General features: G+C 39.4%; 1 protein-coding gene across 8 annotated transcripts in view; it reads left to right on the forward strand.

Moving 5' to 3' along the window:
- PDE1C (phosphodiesterase 1C, calmodulin-dependent 70kDa) overlaps positions 1–13,502 on the forward strand; it is a 342,910-nt gene that overhangs the window by 301,544 nt on the left and 27,864 nt on the right. Inside the window, exon 19 of one of the 8 annotated variants that reach the window (XM_005862935.2) lies at positions 13,345–13,489. The exons of 6 other annotated variants lie outside the window; for them this stretch is intronic. In XM_005862935.2, coding sequence (XP_005862997.2) covers positions 13,345–13,358 — 14 coding nt within the window. In that variant the 3' untranslated portion in view covers positions 13,359–13,489. Of the gene's footprint in view, positions 1–13,344; positions 13,490–13,502 lie in introns of those variants that run through there. One more of the 8 variants, XM_014536984.1, reaches the window with a different exon arrangement.

Genomic DNA, 13,502 nt, shown 5'->3' on the forward strand with positions numbered 1-13,502 from the left:
CCCAAATGCCCATCAGTAGATGAGTGGGGGAAAAAGCTGTGGTACATCTACACAATGGAATATTAGTAGGCCATAAAAAGAAGGGAATCTTATATTTTGTGATAGGATGGATAGACCTGGAGAGTATTATGAAATAAGCCAGTCAGAGAAAGACAAGTACTATATGATTTCACTTACATGTGGAATCAAATGAACAAAGTAAACTATCAAACAAAATAGAAACAAACTCATAGATACAGAGAACAGATTGTCAGAGGGGAGGAGGGCTGGGGGCTAGTGAAAAAGGTTAAGGGATTAAGCAAAAAAAAAAACACCACACCAACAACACCTCATAGACACAGATGATAGTATGGTGATTGCCAGAGGGAAAGGAAGGTAGGGGGAAGTAGAAGAGGGCACAGGGGGGTAAGTGGTGATGGGAGGAGACTTGACTTTGGGTGGTGAGTGCACATTGCAGTGTGCAGTTGGTGTTATAGAGTTGTACACTTAAAGCCTGTATGGTTTTATTAACCAATGCTACCCCACTATATTCAATTAAAAAAAAAAAGAATGGATGTCTTTTTGAAAATACCTTGCTTACTCTTAGAAATAAATATCTGGGCTTCTGAGCCAAGATTCTCTCAGGGCCTAAACTTTTACAGTGTCATTGAGAGACTTGTGGGGTACCACATGGATGAATCATTTTTAGTGGGTTTTAGTCATATTTGAAACAGCCTAGCTTCTTGGACCTGTCATAATTTTTATAGTTGTCCTTAACTATGGACTTGCCCTTAACTTTACTTGACTACATTAATAGAGATATGTGATAGCCACTGCTTGTGACTCCTAAAAGACTGATTAAATTCTCTTTAAATTGATCTATAGATTTCATGTCCCTTAACTTTACTCGACTATATTAATAGAGATATGTGATAGCCACTGCTTGTGACTCTTAAAAATTGATTAAATTCTCTTTAAATTGATCTATAGATTTCATGTAATCCTAATTAAAATCCTAGCAGACTTTTTTTTGGTAGAAATTGACAAGCTAATTCTAAAATTTATATGAAAACGCAAAACACCCACAATAGACAAAGCAACTTGCAAAGAGAAGGGAAAAGTTGGCCTGATTTCAAAACTGATATAGCTATAGTAGTCAAGACAGTATGGTACTAGCATCGAGATAGACAAATGGATCCATGGAGAGTCCAGAAATAGATCCGCATGTATATGGACATCTTATTTTTGACAAAGGACATTCCATGGAGAAAGTCATCAATGAACCGTAATGAAACAGCTAGATATCCATTCACAAAATGACGAACTATCTCTACTTATCAGATACAAACATTAATTAATACTTAAACATTAATTAATGAAATAGATTATTAACTGAAATTGACCATAAAATGGACCATACACCTAAATTTAAAATGTGAAACTATAAAACTTCTAGTTAGGAACACCAGAGAAACTCTCTGTGGTCTCGGGTTAGGCAAAGATTTCCTATGCAGGACAACAAAAGTACAAACCATAAAAGAACAAATTGATAAATTATACTTTGTCAAAATTACAGACTTCTACAACTTCAAAAGCATCATTAGGAGAATGAAAAGATAGTCCACAGAGTGAGGGAGAATAATTTCAAAAGAATATTTGATTCCTTCTTATGTTCAGGATACAAGTCAATCTCAATATTCAATAAAAAGGAAACAGCTCAAGTAAAAACATGCAAGAGATTTAAACAAACAGCTAGCAAGCCAAGCACATTAAAAGATCATTGAAACCATCAGGGAAATGCAGATTAAAAGCCAAATTAAAAAAAACCATATGGAGAGAAAACAAAACAAAACAAAGCTTACATGTGGGGAGAAGGTTTTACATTTGTAGATTATATTCATGTAATAATCTCTCAGCTTTCTACTTCACTGTGTCTGTCAGGATACAACTTGATCAGCTCATTACCTCATTGAGGAAATGGCATTCCTTGCAGCCACTCTTCCTATTTCTTAAGTTGCTGATGATCTCCTCTTTAAGGTCTCAGCACAGGAGAAATGGAAGAGGCAGTAGAGCCAACATTCTTGTTAGTTTGTGTAGAGCAACTCATTGTGATTTAAAAGTTTGTTGTGTACATGAGAGGGTTTTGCCTGTGATTTAATCCTTCACAAGACTGACATCTTATGACCTTGACTTGCTACAGGGCTCACAAGAGTCACCTAAAAAAAATGAATGTGTTTTTCCTGTTTTCCTTCCAGCTGGTCCCTATCAAGTTAGTTTGAAATGTAATGAATAAATGGAATGAATGACTTGGGAATTTTTTTTAGATGTCATTTATTCTATATAATGATGTAGCAAGTTATTAATTAAAAAAACAGTGGCAGGATATAGTCTGAACCTTTACACTTGGGTTGTAAAAAATAATGTCATTTTTAACTAAACTTGAGACATTTTTGTCCTTTGCCTCAGGGGCAGGGCATCATGACTTGCTCTGTTGTGGAGTCAGTGGTGAGAAATAGATGGGGCCTGTATAGACCGGGAGGCATGCCCTGCTCCGCAAATCCTGGGGGAAACAGTCAAGCAGCAGAGGGCAGGGAGAACTGAGACACATGTCTATCTGTACAACAGAGACTCGTCCTAACTTAGGTTCACATCTGGAGACTTGAGAAGCAACAGATGCACATTTACCATTATTCAGGAGGCACGCATTTGTTGAGGCCACCATCAATTTCTGTATCTACATAGACACCTGTATACCAGTATCCTCATCTTAGGGAATCACACCTACCTCATTCTTTCTTCCCAATATTTCCCTCCATTCTACTCAGGGCAGTGGCATCAGGCTGTCCTTATACACCAGAATAAAGAATTGCCTTATTTCAAACCCATCAAAACCTTGGCTTGTAGTTGCTGTCTGCTTTTATCACTGTATTGTTCCAATCAGTGCTATTTTTTCTCACAGGGCTTCTTGTTATCACTTGTAGCTGATGTTGGCTGTGTACTGGTCCATGCAGAACCATAGAAACAGTTGAACACATCCAATCCTCTGCAGCACACTTATATTTTAATCAATCCCATATAGACATGGGGTTGTTACAGGGCATTCTTTATTCATTTAACATTTCCCCAAAATTTTGAAATATTTATTTGTTTGTAAGCAATTGTCAATATGATTTTAGTCAGACCTATTGGGTTCACAAAATCTTAGAGGACAATGGTCTTCATGGCCATCTTTGTTAAAACTTGTTCTCCAATTTATGTTGCATAAGGTATACATAAGACAGCATAGAAGAAGTTATGGAATCTGGAGAATTCTTGACAGGAATTTTGAAGTGAATTCTACTTTGTGATTTTTCATTTTGTTCTGCATGTAAGAACTGTCTTGTCTGGGAAACATGAAATTCCTTCATCTGGGAGCACTCAAAATATGTGTGATAATATAGAGCAGGGGTCCTCAAACTACGGCCTGCGGGCCACATGCAAATACAAATATTGTATTTGTTCCCGTTTTGTTTTTTTTACTTCAAAATAAGATATGTGCAGTGTGCATAGGAATTTGTTCATAGTTTTTTTTTAACTATAGTCCGACCCTCCAACGGTCTGAGGGACAGTGAACTGGCCCCCTGTTTAAAAAGTTTGAGGACCCCTGATATAGAGAGTTCTGATTAGAAAGTAGGGCTCTACACATTGGCAGACAGAGGAATTCCACATTGATAGTAAATGGAGAGTTGATTATGTTGCAGAAGACTTGTTGACACAAAAAGGAACACTTATGACCAATGCCTGGCAGTGACTGCCTATTCACTGATGTACAATGTGGCCATGTACACTCTAATGCTCATGCCAACTGGCCAGGCAGTGGTTTCTTTCTCCTGAAGGATAACCTACCTGAGAAGTCAAATCCTATCAGAAGGTTGCTTGTCAAACTGAGAATATAAGGGGCATTAGTTGATGAATTTGCTACTTCAAGGTAGAATACCTTGATACATCTGTCTCCACCATTGGGATAGACCTGCCAAGAAGGATGGATGGGGACCATCTTGCCTGCCCTATATCCTGAGTACAGGTTCCTTCATGGCACCTCTTTTTCTGGTCTCCTTTTTGACCACAATTTCAGCCATGAGATTTGTTGATATTTTGGAGTAGATTATCAGTCTTGTTCACTTTTTTAGTCATCTTTGATTTCTGGACTTCAATCTTGAGGAGACTTACTTGTTTTTAAGGCAGATGATCTCAAACTATTTCTTTCTTCCCTCACCCCCACCATAACCTACCTGATTTTCATAAGTTTTATACACAGCTTATGCCCAGACCATGAACTTGATGGGTAAAATAGGCCAAGGATGGTGAACACTGGGACTACCCTGTGCTTTTCTCTCACACCCAAGACAGAGCTACTATAAAAATGATCTTGAATAATTTCTAACTTACTTTAAAAAAAATCTGTGAGCCCTAACCAGTTTGGCTCAGTGGATAGAGCGTCAGCCTGCGGACTCAAGGGTCCCAGGTTCAATTCCGGTCAAGGGCATGTACCTTGGTTGCGGGCACATCCCCAGTAGGGAGTGTGCAGGAGGCAGCTGATCGATGTTTCTCTCTCATTGATGTTTCTAACTCTCTATCCCTCTCCCTTCCTCTCTGTAAAAAATCAATAAAATATATTAAAAAAATCTGTGAAACATCAGTGCTTAACTGACTTTAGCAATGATTGATTTACAGTACATCTCTCCATTCATCATGCTACTAACATCAACACTGATGCCTTCAGGAGTTTCTACAGATCGTTAATCCCATTCTTTGAGTGTTTTACTTGTTTCCCTCTCGGAGGATAACATTATTTCTTAGTCCTGGGAAGATACCTTATTATAGCCTTCTGTGTATTGACAAAAATAGGCCTATTTGTTTGTTTGTTTGTTTTTTAAATATATTTTATTGATTTTTTTACAGAGAGGAAGTGAGAGGGATAGAGAGTTAGAAACATCAATGAGAGAGAAACATCGATCAGCTGCCTCCTGCACACTCCCTACTGGGGATGTGCCCACAACCAAGGTACATGCCCTTGACCGGAATCGAACCTGGGACCCTTGAGTCCGCAGGCTGACGCTCTATCCACTGAGCCAAACCGGTTAGGGCAAGGCCTATTTGTTTAACGAAGGAATTGCCTCCACAAAAGAATCCAGCTTCCTTTTGGGCTATTTTCTAGGAGTGCACAGGAGCCAAACATCTGGAGTGCCTCGGGTCCCAAGTCATCATAAGCACACATATTCTGATTTATATCGTATTTCCCTTAGCCATTTGTCCATGAAAAATCCGGTGACCTATGAACTTAACAAATTCATATGGAGCTTTAACAATGCATTAACAATACTGTGGCTTACCAGGAAGAGCTGTAAAATATTTGTTTTTCAAACATTTTACATCTTTATTTTCTCAAGTAGCATGAAAGCCCAAGTGTCTAAATCAGTGGTTCTCAACCTTGGCTGCACATTAGAATCACCTGGGAATCTTTTTAAAATCCTGATTTCTGGGCCTCATCCTCCGGAAATTCTGTTTCTTTGTTACTAATGTTGTGGCCCCACCCCATAACGTAACAAAGAAACAGAATTTCCAAAGGATGAGGCCCAGAAATCAGGATTTTAAAGATTCCCAGGTGATTCTAATGTGCAGCCAAGGTTGAGAACCACTGCATTAGATTCTAAAAGGTCTTGCTGCTTAAAATTTTTGGTTGATATGCTTCAGTGTTATTTTCTAGATAACCTCAAGCTGTGCTGCTGGTTGACCCAACAATAGGAGTTATTGTGAGTGCAGCAATGCTGAAAACCAATATAATGGCTTTTGGGAGATAGATATGGGGGAAAACTATTAACCAATCCATCATATGTGGGTGGGAAGTGGTCAAATGGGGGTGAATTAAAAAAATCTCCTCATTCCTTTTTTTCTATGGACTTGTACTCTTGAGAGAACTGGAAGTACAAACCCTGTTACTTACACATGGTTCTAGGGTTGGTAACTCCCAGTGGATCAGAACAGCTAGAAACACCTTTTGGTTACAAATATCTGTTTCAAACCAATGCTTCTTTTATATAGTTTTAGGTACAGTGCTTTTCAACAAAGGCGTAAAATAGATATCCTCATGGTGGATTATAAAGGAACAAGATGACATGCAACTACTATTATTCTCCTGTACATTTTTGTGTTACTTGCACCACATTTGTTGTATCAAAACAGCAGCTTCAAGTGTGTGTGTATGAGATATGTACATATATGTACATATATACACACATGTATATACACAAACACACACATATATAATATACATGTTTATATATATATATATTATATGATATAAGGTTGATGAGTTTTTAAAAATTAAATTGTGTTATTCTATATAATAAGAGGCCAGCGACCATAACAGCATAATGACCAGAACGACCGATCGACCAGTTGCTATGAGGTGCATTGACCACCTCTTGGTCCCTCCCCCCAACCCACAGGCTCCGATGGATCGCCAGATGGCAAACCAGGAACAGGGGTGGGTGGCGGTGGGGCAGGACTGGGGACTGGTGAGTGGGCGGAAGGCAGACCTCTTGGTCCCTCCCCCCCAGCTGCAGGCTCTGATCATGGTGAACAGGGAACCACGGGGAACCAGGTTGGATGGTGGTGGGGCGGGACTGGGGACTGGCGAGTGGAGGAAGATGGCTCTGATTGCAGGCTAGGCCTAGGGACCCTACCCATGCACGATTTCATGTGCTGGGCCTCTAGTACTAAATAGAACTTCTAAAGTCAATTCGTGTAACAGAGCTTTTTAGAATCCAGTCTCTTATCAAAAAACTACATAGTAGAAATGTCAAATAAAAGTATATTATGTGCTCTTTCTTAATGACAAAATTAATCTTTTAAAACAATTTCCATTGCAATTACTGGTATATAGCTTTCAGTGGTTCACTCTATCTTCTAGACATTTTGTTACACTCTTAATGTGCAATTGTATTTTTAAAGGAACCAGTTTGACAGAGAGGATTACAATTTGGAACTACTGGGGAAAATGTGATTTTTTTCTCTCTTAATACTGATGTTCAGGACTAAAAAATAACTTCTTAGTATTCATGTAATAAGTATTTATCTGTTTTCTCCCTAGAAAAAGCATATTTTTGTCAGATTCTATGCAAGGGATTGGAGAAACGCAAGTAGCAATACATTTACCGAAAGATACTCTATGAACATTATGAAAAATCTTTAAAATAACAGCTGCCCTTGAGATAAATTTGTGGCAGAGCCAGGAGCCATCGACGTCTCCATTGTTAATGCCATTTCTCTTCTAGACACCCACATACCAGTAGAGCTGTTAAAAATGCAATATCAAGCGGGAAATGAAGCTTTCCCGCTGTATTTATCCTTAGCATTCTCCACCCCAGGGCAGCCTGGTCTCCAAGTGATGACAGCTGTGTTTTATAAGTATTAGCCCTCTACAATATGCACTATTTTTATTCTATACCCTGGAGCCACAGTGAGAAACATGAGAAAAAAGGTGTTGTTGTTTTATTTCATTCATTTTGAATCTTTTATTGCTTTTCCTGAACTAATAAAATTGAAGAAACCATGAAGAGAGCAGTCAGAATGTCTCAGGTCTAGAATCCCAGCCTCACTTAACTTCCTCAGAAGGACTTCCTTTGAGTTTCTGGTCTCTGGCTTCGTGTGGCTCCCCACATAGGAGGTCCAGAGACTGATCAAAAACAGAGCTCTGTGTGCAGACTGCTCTGCCCTCACTTGAGCCAGAGGAGGGGTGGGAGCTGCTGATGCCTGACTTTTCATACCCCTTAAGAGTGGGCCAGGCCTTGGGCAACTGGAAAGTTGAGTGCTGTAATTGTTTCCTTAGGAGTTAAAGTGCCAGGTATTCCAGGCAGAGAGTGGTAACAATAAAATACCTTGGGCAGTGGGGGCACTGAAGAGCAGAGATAGTTATTCACAGATTTTTAAGAATAAATATTTTTATTTTTCAATTATATTTGGTGTACAATATTATACTAGTTTCATGCGTGCAACCCAGTGATTAGATATTTATATAACTTATGATATGATCACCCTGAGAAATCTAGTGCCCACCTGACACCATACGTAGTTATCACAGTTTTATTGACTATGTTCCCTCTGCTGTATTTTACATCCCCATGACTCTTCCATGACTACCAACTTGTACTTCTTAATCCCTTCACCTTTTTCACCCACACTTCAAACCCCTCCCATCTGGCAACCATCAAAATGTTCTCTGTATCTCTGAATCTGTTTCTGTTCTGCGTGTTTATTTTGTTTTAGATTACACTTACATATAAGTGAAATCATCTGGCATTTGTCTTTCTCTGACTTATTTCACTTAACAAAATACCATCTAGGTTCATCCGTGTTGTTACAGATAGCAAGATATCATTCCTTTTTATGGCTGCCTCATATTCCATTATTTATATACACTAATTCTTCTTAATCCATTCATCTACTGATTGGTTGCTTCCATATCTTGGCTATTGTAAATAATGATGCAATGAACATATGGATATATATGTCTTTTCAATTTAGTGTTTTGGGTTTCCTCAGATAAACACCCAGAAATGGAATTGCTGGGTATTCACATATTTTAAGTGTGGACAGAAAGCCCATGCTGTGTAAAGGAAGAGAGAAGGCAGAAAAATTAGAGAATAAAAGTTTGACATCATCATTATTCTCAGTGATGGCATGCATGTGTGGGTCAAAGGAAAGACGAAGAAAGAACACAAGATTGGACTTAAGAATTACCATCCTTTGTACTGTTCTTATTCTGTATGTTTGGATCAAATGGGTACATTTTAGAAGGTGATAGCATAGGCAGGTTTCAGGAAATTATATTCTCACAAATCTATCTATCTATCTATCCATCTATCTATCTATCTATCTATCTATCTATCTATTCCATCCATCCATCCATCCATCCATCCATCCATCCATCCTAGTAGGGCTATAGCATTGATATTATAGGCAATGAAATTAATTTAGAATAATCTTACTATCTATAATCATATCCTCTATCGCTTTAGGGCAAGGAGTAAGCATGCATTCATACTTTTGGGTATTTGGTTATAGCCATTTAAAATAGCTGTTTAACACTTATGACCTAGAATACTGAAATTTATGCCTGGCTAAATCCTAACAACTATTTCTAAAATAATGTTTATTTGTTTTGTGTAGTATTTCCTCATCATTAAAAACAAAACAAAACCAGGACCCACATATAAGCCCCATGGAAATTCTATTAGACATTTAAAAATGGATTTGGTCTTACCACATTTATTCTTCTTCAGTTTTGTTTTGTTTTTAAATATCTTTTTATTGATTTCAGAGAGGAAGGACGAAGAAGAGAGAGAGATAGAAACATCAATGATGAGACTCATTGATCACTGCCTCCTGCACGCCCCCTACTGGGGATGGAGCCTACAACTTGGGCATGTGCCCTGGCTGGGAATTGAACCCTGACCTCCTGGTTCATAGGTTGATGCCAACCACTGAGCCACAGCAGCCGGGCTATTCTTCCCCAATTTTATTCTTTTTTTTTCTATTTAGCTTTTACCATTCTTTCTGTTGCTTACCATATCACTTTGTTGTTTTTGTAGAAAGTTGACTTTACAGGGAGGCAGCTGTGGTAGTTTCTGGGACTCAGCCAAATCAGCTTACTTCTTTGAGTTTGGGTAATAGTTAGGCTTTAAAAAAAATCAAACCCCCAAAAAATGAGAAGTGTTTACAGAATTTTAAAGTCCAGTACCAGATTCTTATGAGGCCACCTCATAGATGCTCAAGTTGTGATCTAGAAATAAACATGATGCCCTGTAAACACATTTTAAGAGTCAAGTCATGTTAACTTGAACTTGATGCTCTTAAGACAATGATCTTTAAATCAAATGGTTTAGGTCAGCATCTCCACTTCCTTGCGGCAGGAGGACGGGAGGGGTGAAACCAACAAGGCCACGTTGTTGTAAATCTCCATCTCCCATTTCTCTAAATCAAGTTGCTGAAACATTCTTCACTACTCATGCCCTCAGAGTAGATACATTTCGGTGAATTTATACAACCACACACTTGAGGCTTCAGAGCTCCGGTGGCTGCCCCTTTGTGAGATGTCAGAAGTCTTGTCAAGGGGAGGGAAAGGGGATTGACCTTGCTTAGATTCTTTCCTGAATTATTTCATGTTGGGTGAAAATACTTTCCATTTTGGCTCTTCAATCACTCTTAAAATGGTGGGTGAGTTGAACTACTTTTTGTGGCTTCCAAAAAGCCAACATATATTTACAGTTAATGGAATTCAAAGCAGCGATAACAAAAATACTAGTAGTCATGTAGCTCAGTTAAACACAGAGTGGCTTCTTATACATTGTCTTAAGATCCTCATTTTCATATGCATTGTAGTCTCACCCAACTTGAGTTTAAAATGCTTCTGCAATTTTAGTTTAAATTGAAAACAAATACACAAAACCAAAATATAACAAAGCAAGTGTAGGACATTTGAAGTTCAGGAGAAGAGTTGTGGAGTAAGGAGAGGGGCAGATGTGATTTACAAACCCTGTCACAGCTGTCTGCATAGCAGGTGCACCTTCTCCAGGAGATTTATCCCATACAAAGCCACTGGTAGTGAGGCTATTTCTTTATAGGAAATATAAATTTTTGACATATCATGCTTTGCAATTGAATAAAATAAAAGTCAGTGTACTTAGGATTTTTTTTAATGTAATAAAAGTCAACATTAGAAAAAGAATGGAGAGCAACTCCCTACTCATCATTATGCCTATATCTGTCCCATCTGCCTCATGCTTATTTAATTTACTTCTTTTCAATTAAAAAATATTTGTTGAGCATCTGCTATGTGTCAGGCATTGCACTACATGTAAGAAGAGTTATAAAGATAAATAAGATATTTCTTGCCTAGTCAAGGAGTCTGGGGTGGAACTTCTCCCTGCAGATAGCTATGACACTAGTTTCCTTGGAGTAAGTGCCTTAAGAGATTCATAAACAAAAGTTACTTTAGAGCAGTGGTTCTCAACCTTCCTAATGCTGCGACCCTTTAATAAAGTTCCTCATATTGTGGTGACCCCCAATTTCATTGTTACAAATTGAACATAATTAAAGCATAGTGATTAATCACAAAATAATATGTAATTATATATATGTTTTCCGATGGTCTTAGGCGACCCCCCTGAAAGGGTCGTTCAACCCCCAAAGGGGTCGCAACCCACAGGTTGAGAACCACTGCGTCAGCGAATGCATGTGTTTGGGAAGACTAGGGATGGTCACTCAGGCCACAGTCTCAGCTATGAAATATCTGCCTCTTGTTCTTTCACTGTTGGTTGTACTTCATGACAATGAACACAGACACAGCTCAAATATACAAGCTTCCTTTACTTACCCCTTCCCTCTGCTTCTTGACCAACTCTGTCCCTCCATCCCTGGAGGTGGAGGAGGGAGGGTGAAGATCCATAGCAGCCACTCCACCACCTCTCTCATAAGCAATGACTAGAAAAAGAGGATCATCTTCTCCCAGTGGCCATTAACACCCCAGATGGCCCTCTTTCCATCTCTGGGACCCAGCAGTCTAGACAGCGGGTCTCTACTAACCCAGACTACATGAAGGAGACACTCTTTCCTTATTGGATACTTGAGACGCCTTGGGTGTAACAGTGGTCCAGGTCAGCCATCTCCAGGTATCTGCCTCTGGTTTCCTTTCAACCAATTGGTCATTTATTTAAAAATTAAACTAGCCTTATATCATCATAGCAAAATTGGGTTTTACATTCGAGGGCCTTGGGACATCTCCTAAGATGGTTAGTGCTATGATGACCATCTAAAAGGAGTCTTATTACATATGACCTCAAACTGCTGACAGGGCCAGAGAACTGAGGAGTCCCATCTGGCAGATCCGATGTGGACCAAGCTTTGCAAAGAAAAGCAGACACAGTGGAAATTTTCTAACCCTTGATTTCAGCTTGTGTTTCCCTTTTCCATCTCTGACAAGTTCCAGCGATGAGACGGGCACTTTCCCTCACTGGTAATGCTAGTGTCAGAGTGCAGTGATTGGTTGGAAGTTTTTCTTTTTTCCGTTATTTCTCCCAGATGAATGAAGGTGCTAATGGAGGGTAAACATACACCAGAATGGAGAAAGAGGCCTAGCTCAATGGCCCCAGGAAAATTGAGACTCCACCATAATTAATAGATCAGGAAGGGTTGTCCTGTCCCTCAACGAGTTTGCTGCCTGACTTAGACTAAGTCTTATTTAGGAGAGTATCTTACACTTTAACTCTGAGCGGGGAACTTTCCTTGTCCTCTAAGGACTCCTAACATCTCTGTAGATGATGGTGTTATTCTTCTGAAAGTCCCCCATCCCTTTGGAGCCCTGCGCTGGAGGAAACCCTCCTAACTCTGAGGCATGAGGATGTGCAGAGCATGCAGCACACATGGGAAGCAATAACATAGTGGTTCTTGTTTGTTTGCCTGCTTTTATAAAATTCTGTCCTAAGTTCATTGAGGTTACGTGTTAAAGAGTAGGCCAGTGAGAAAAATCCAGTATTGTCTATTCCCATTCACCTGGTCCTCTCTCATCTGTGTTTTCTTCCTCTCCCACCTCACTCTGGGTCCAGTGGAGAATTCAGGGGATTTACCCATCTGCACAATGAATTTAACATCTTGCTTTAAATATTTTGGGAAACTTCTGAGGGTGAGGCAAAAATTCTGATAGAGCATGGGTGGAGAACCTTTTTTTTTTTTTTCCTTTTTTTGCCAAGGGCCATTTGGATATTTTTAACATCATTTGCAGGCCATACAAAATTATAACCTTAAAAATTGGCCCACTCTATTTGGTCAAACATTTAATTAACTCACCCCTAACGTCTTGGCAGGGCCAGACCAAATGATTTTGTGGGCCTTACATAGCCCCAGGGCCAGATGTTCCCCACCACTGTGATAGAGGGACATTGCTTTTGGCATTGAAATTGTCGAGATTAGATGAATCTGACCTCTGAAGCAGATGGACTAGAGTTGGCCATCACTGTCATCTTGATGGCAAAATCAGGTGTCTTAATATCCATTTTGCACAAGCCAAATGTTTGGTGATCTAGTTTCAAGCGATTGGTAAGGTTTCAAACGTGATCTGTGTTTACAGTTCTCCACGGAGATTTTCCCTTTATGAATAGAGCTATTATGCTACAAAGGAGACAGCACGACTAGCCTTGAAATGTTTAGTTGATGCCCCCCCCCCACCTTTTTGCCCCTCAGATTTTCTTCTCCACAGACCTGGTGGGGGGAGAAGGGGGGGGGGGAAGGCAGCATTGACACTCTTCTTTTTCTTTTTCTTTTTTTCAGATTCAGAAGAGTAAAAAACACCTCCCAGACAATAAGAGAGGCTGCCAGTGTCTTGCATCATTTTAGCTGAGCTTCTTCATTCTCCTCCTTCTCCTCCTTCCACAAAGCTGGGGATGGCGTGCAACTTTCAAAAACAAGCCCCCCACACTTGGCCTTGT

The sequence above is a fragment of the Myotis brandtii genome, unplaced genomic scaffold (genome assembly GCF_000412655.1).
Source record: "Myotis brandtii unplaced genomic scaffold, ASM41265v1 scaffold17, whole genome shotgun sequence".
NCBI classification, from domain to species: Eukaryota; Metazoa; Chordata; class Mammalia; order Chiroptera; family Vespertilionidae; genus Myotis; species Myotis brandtii.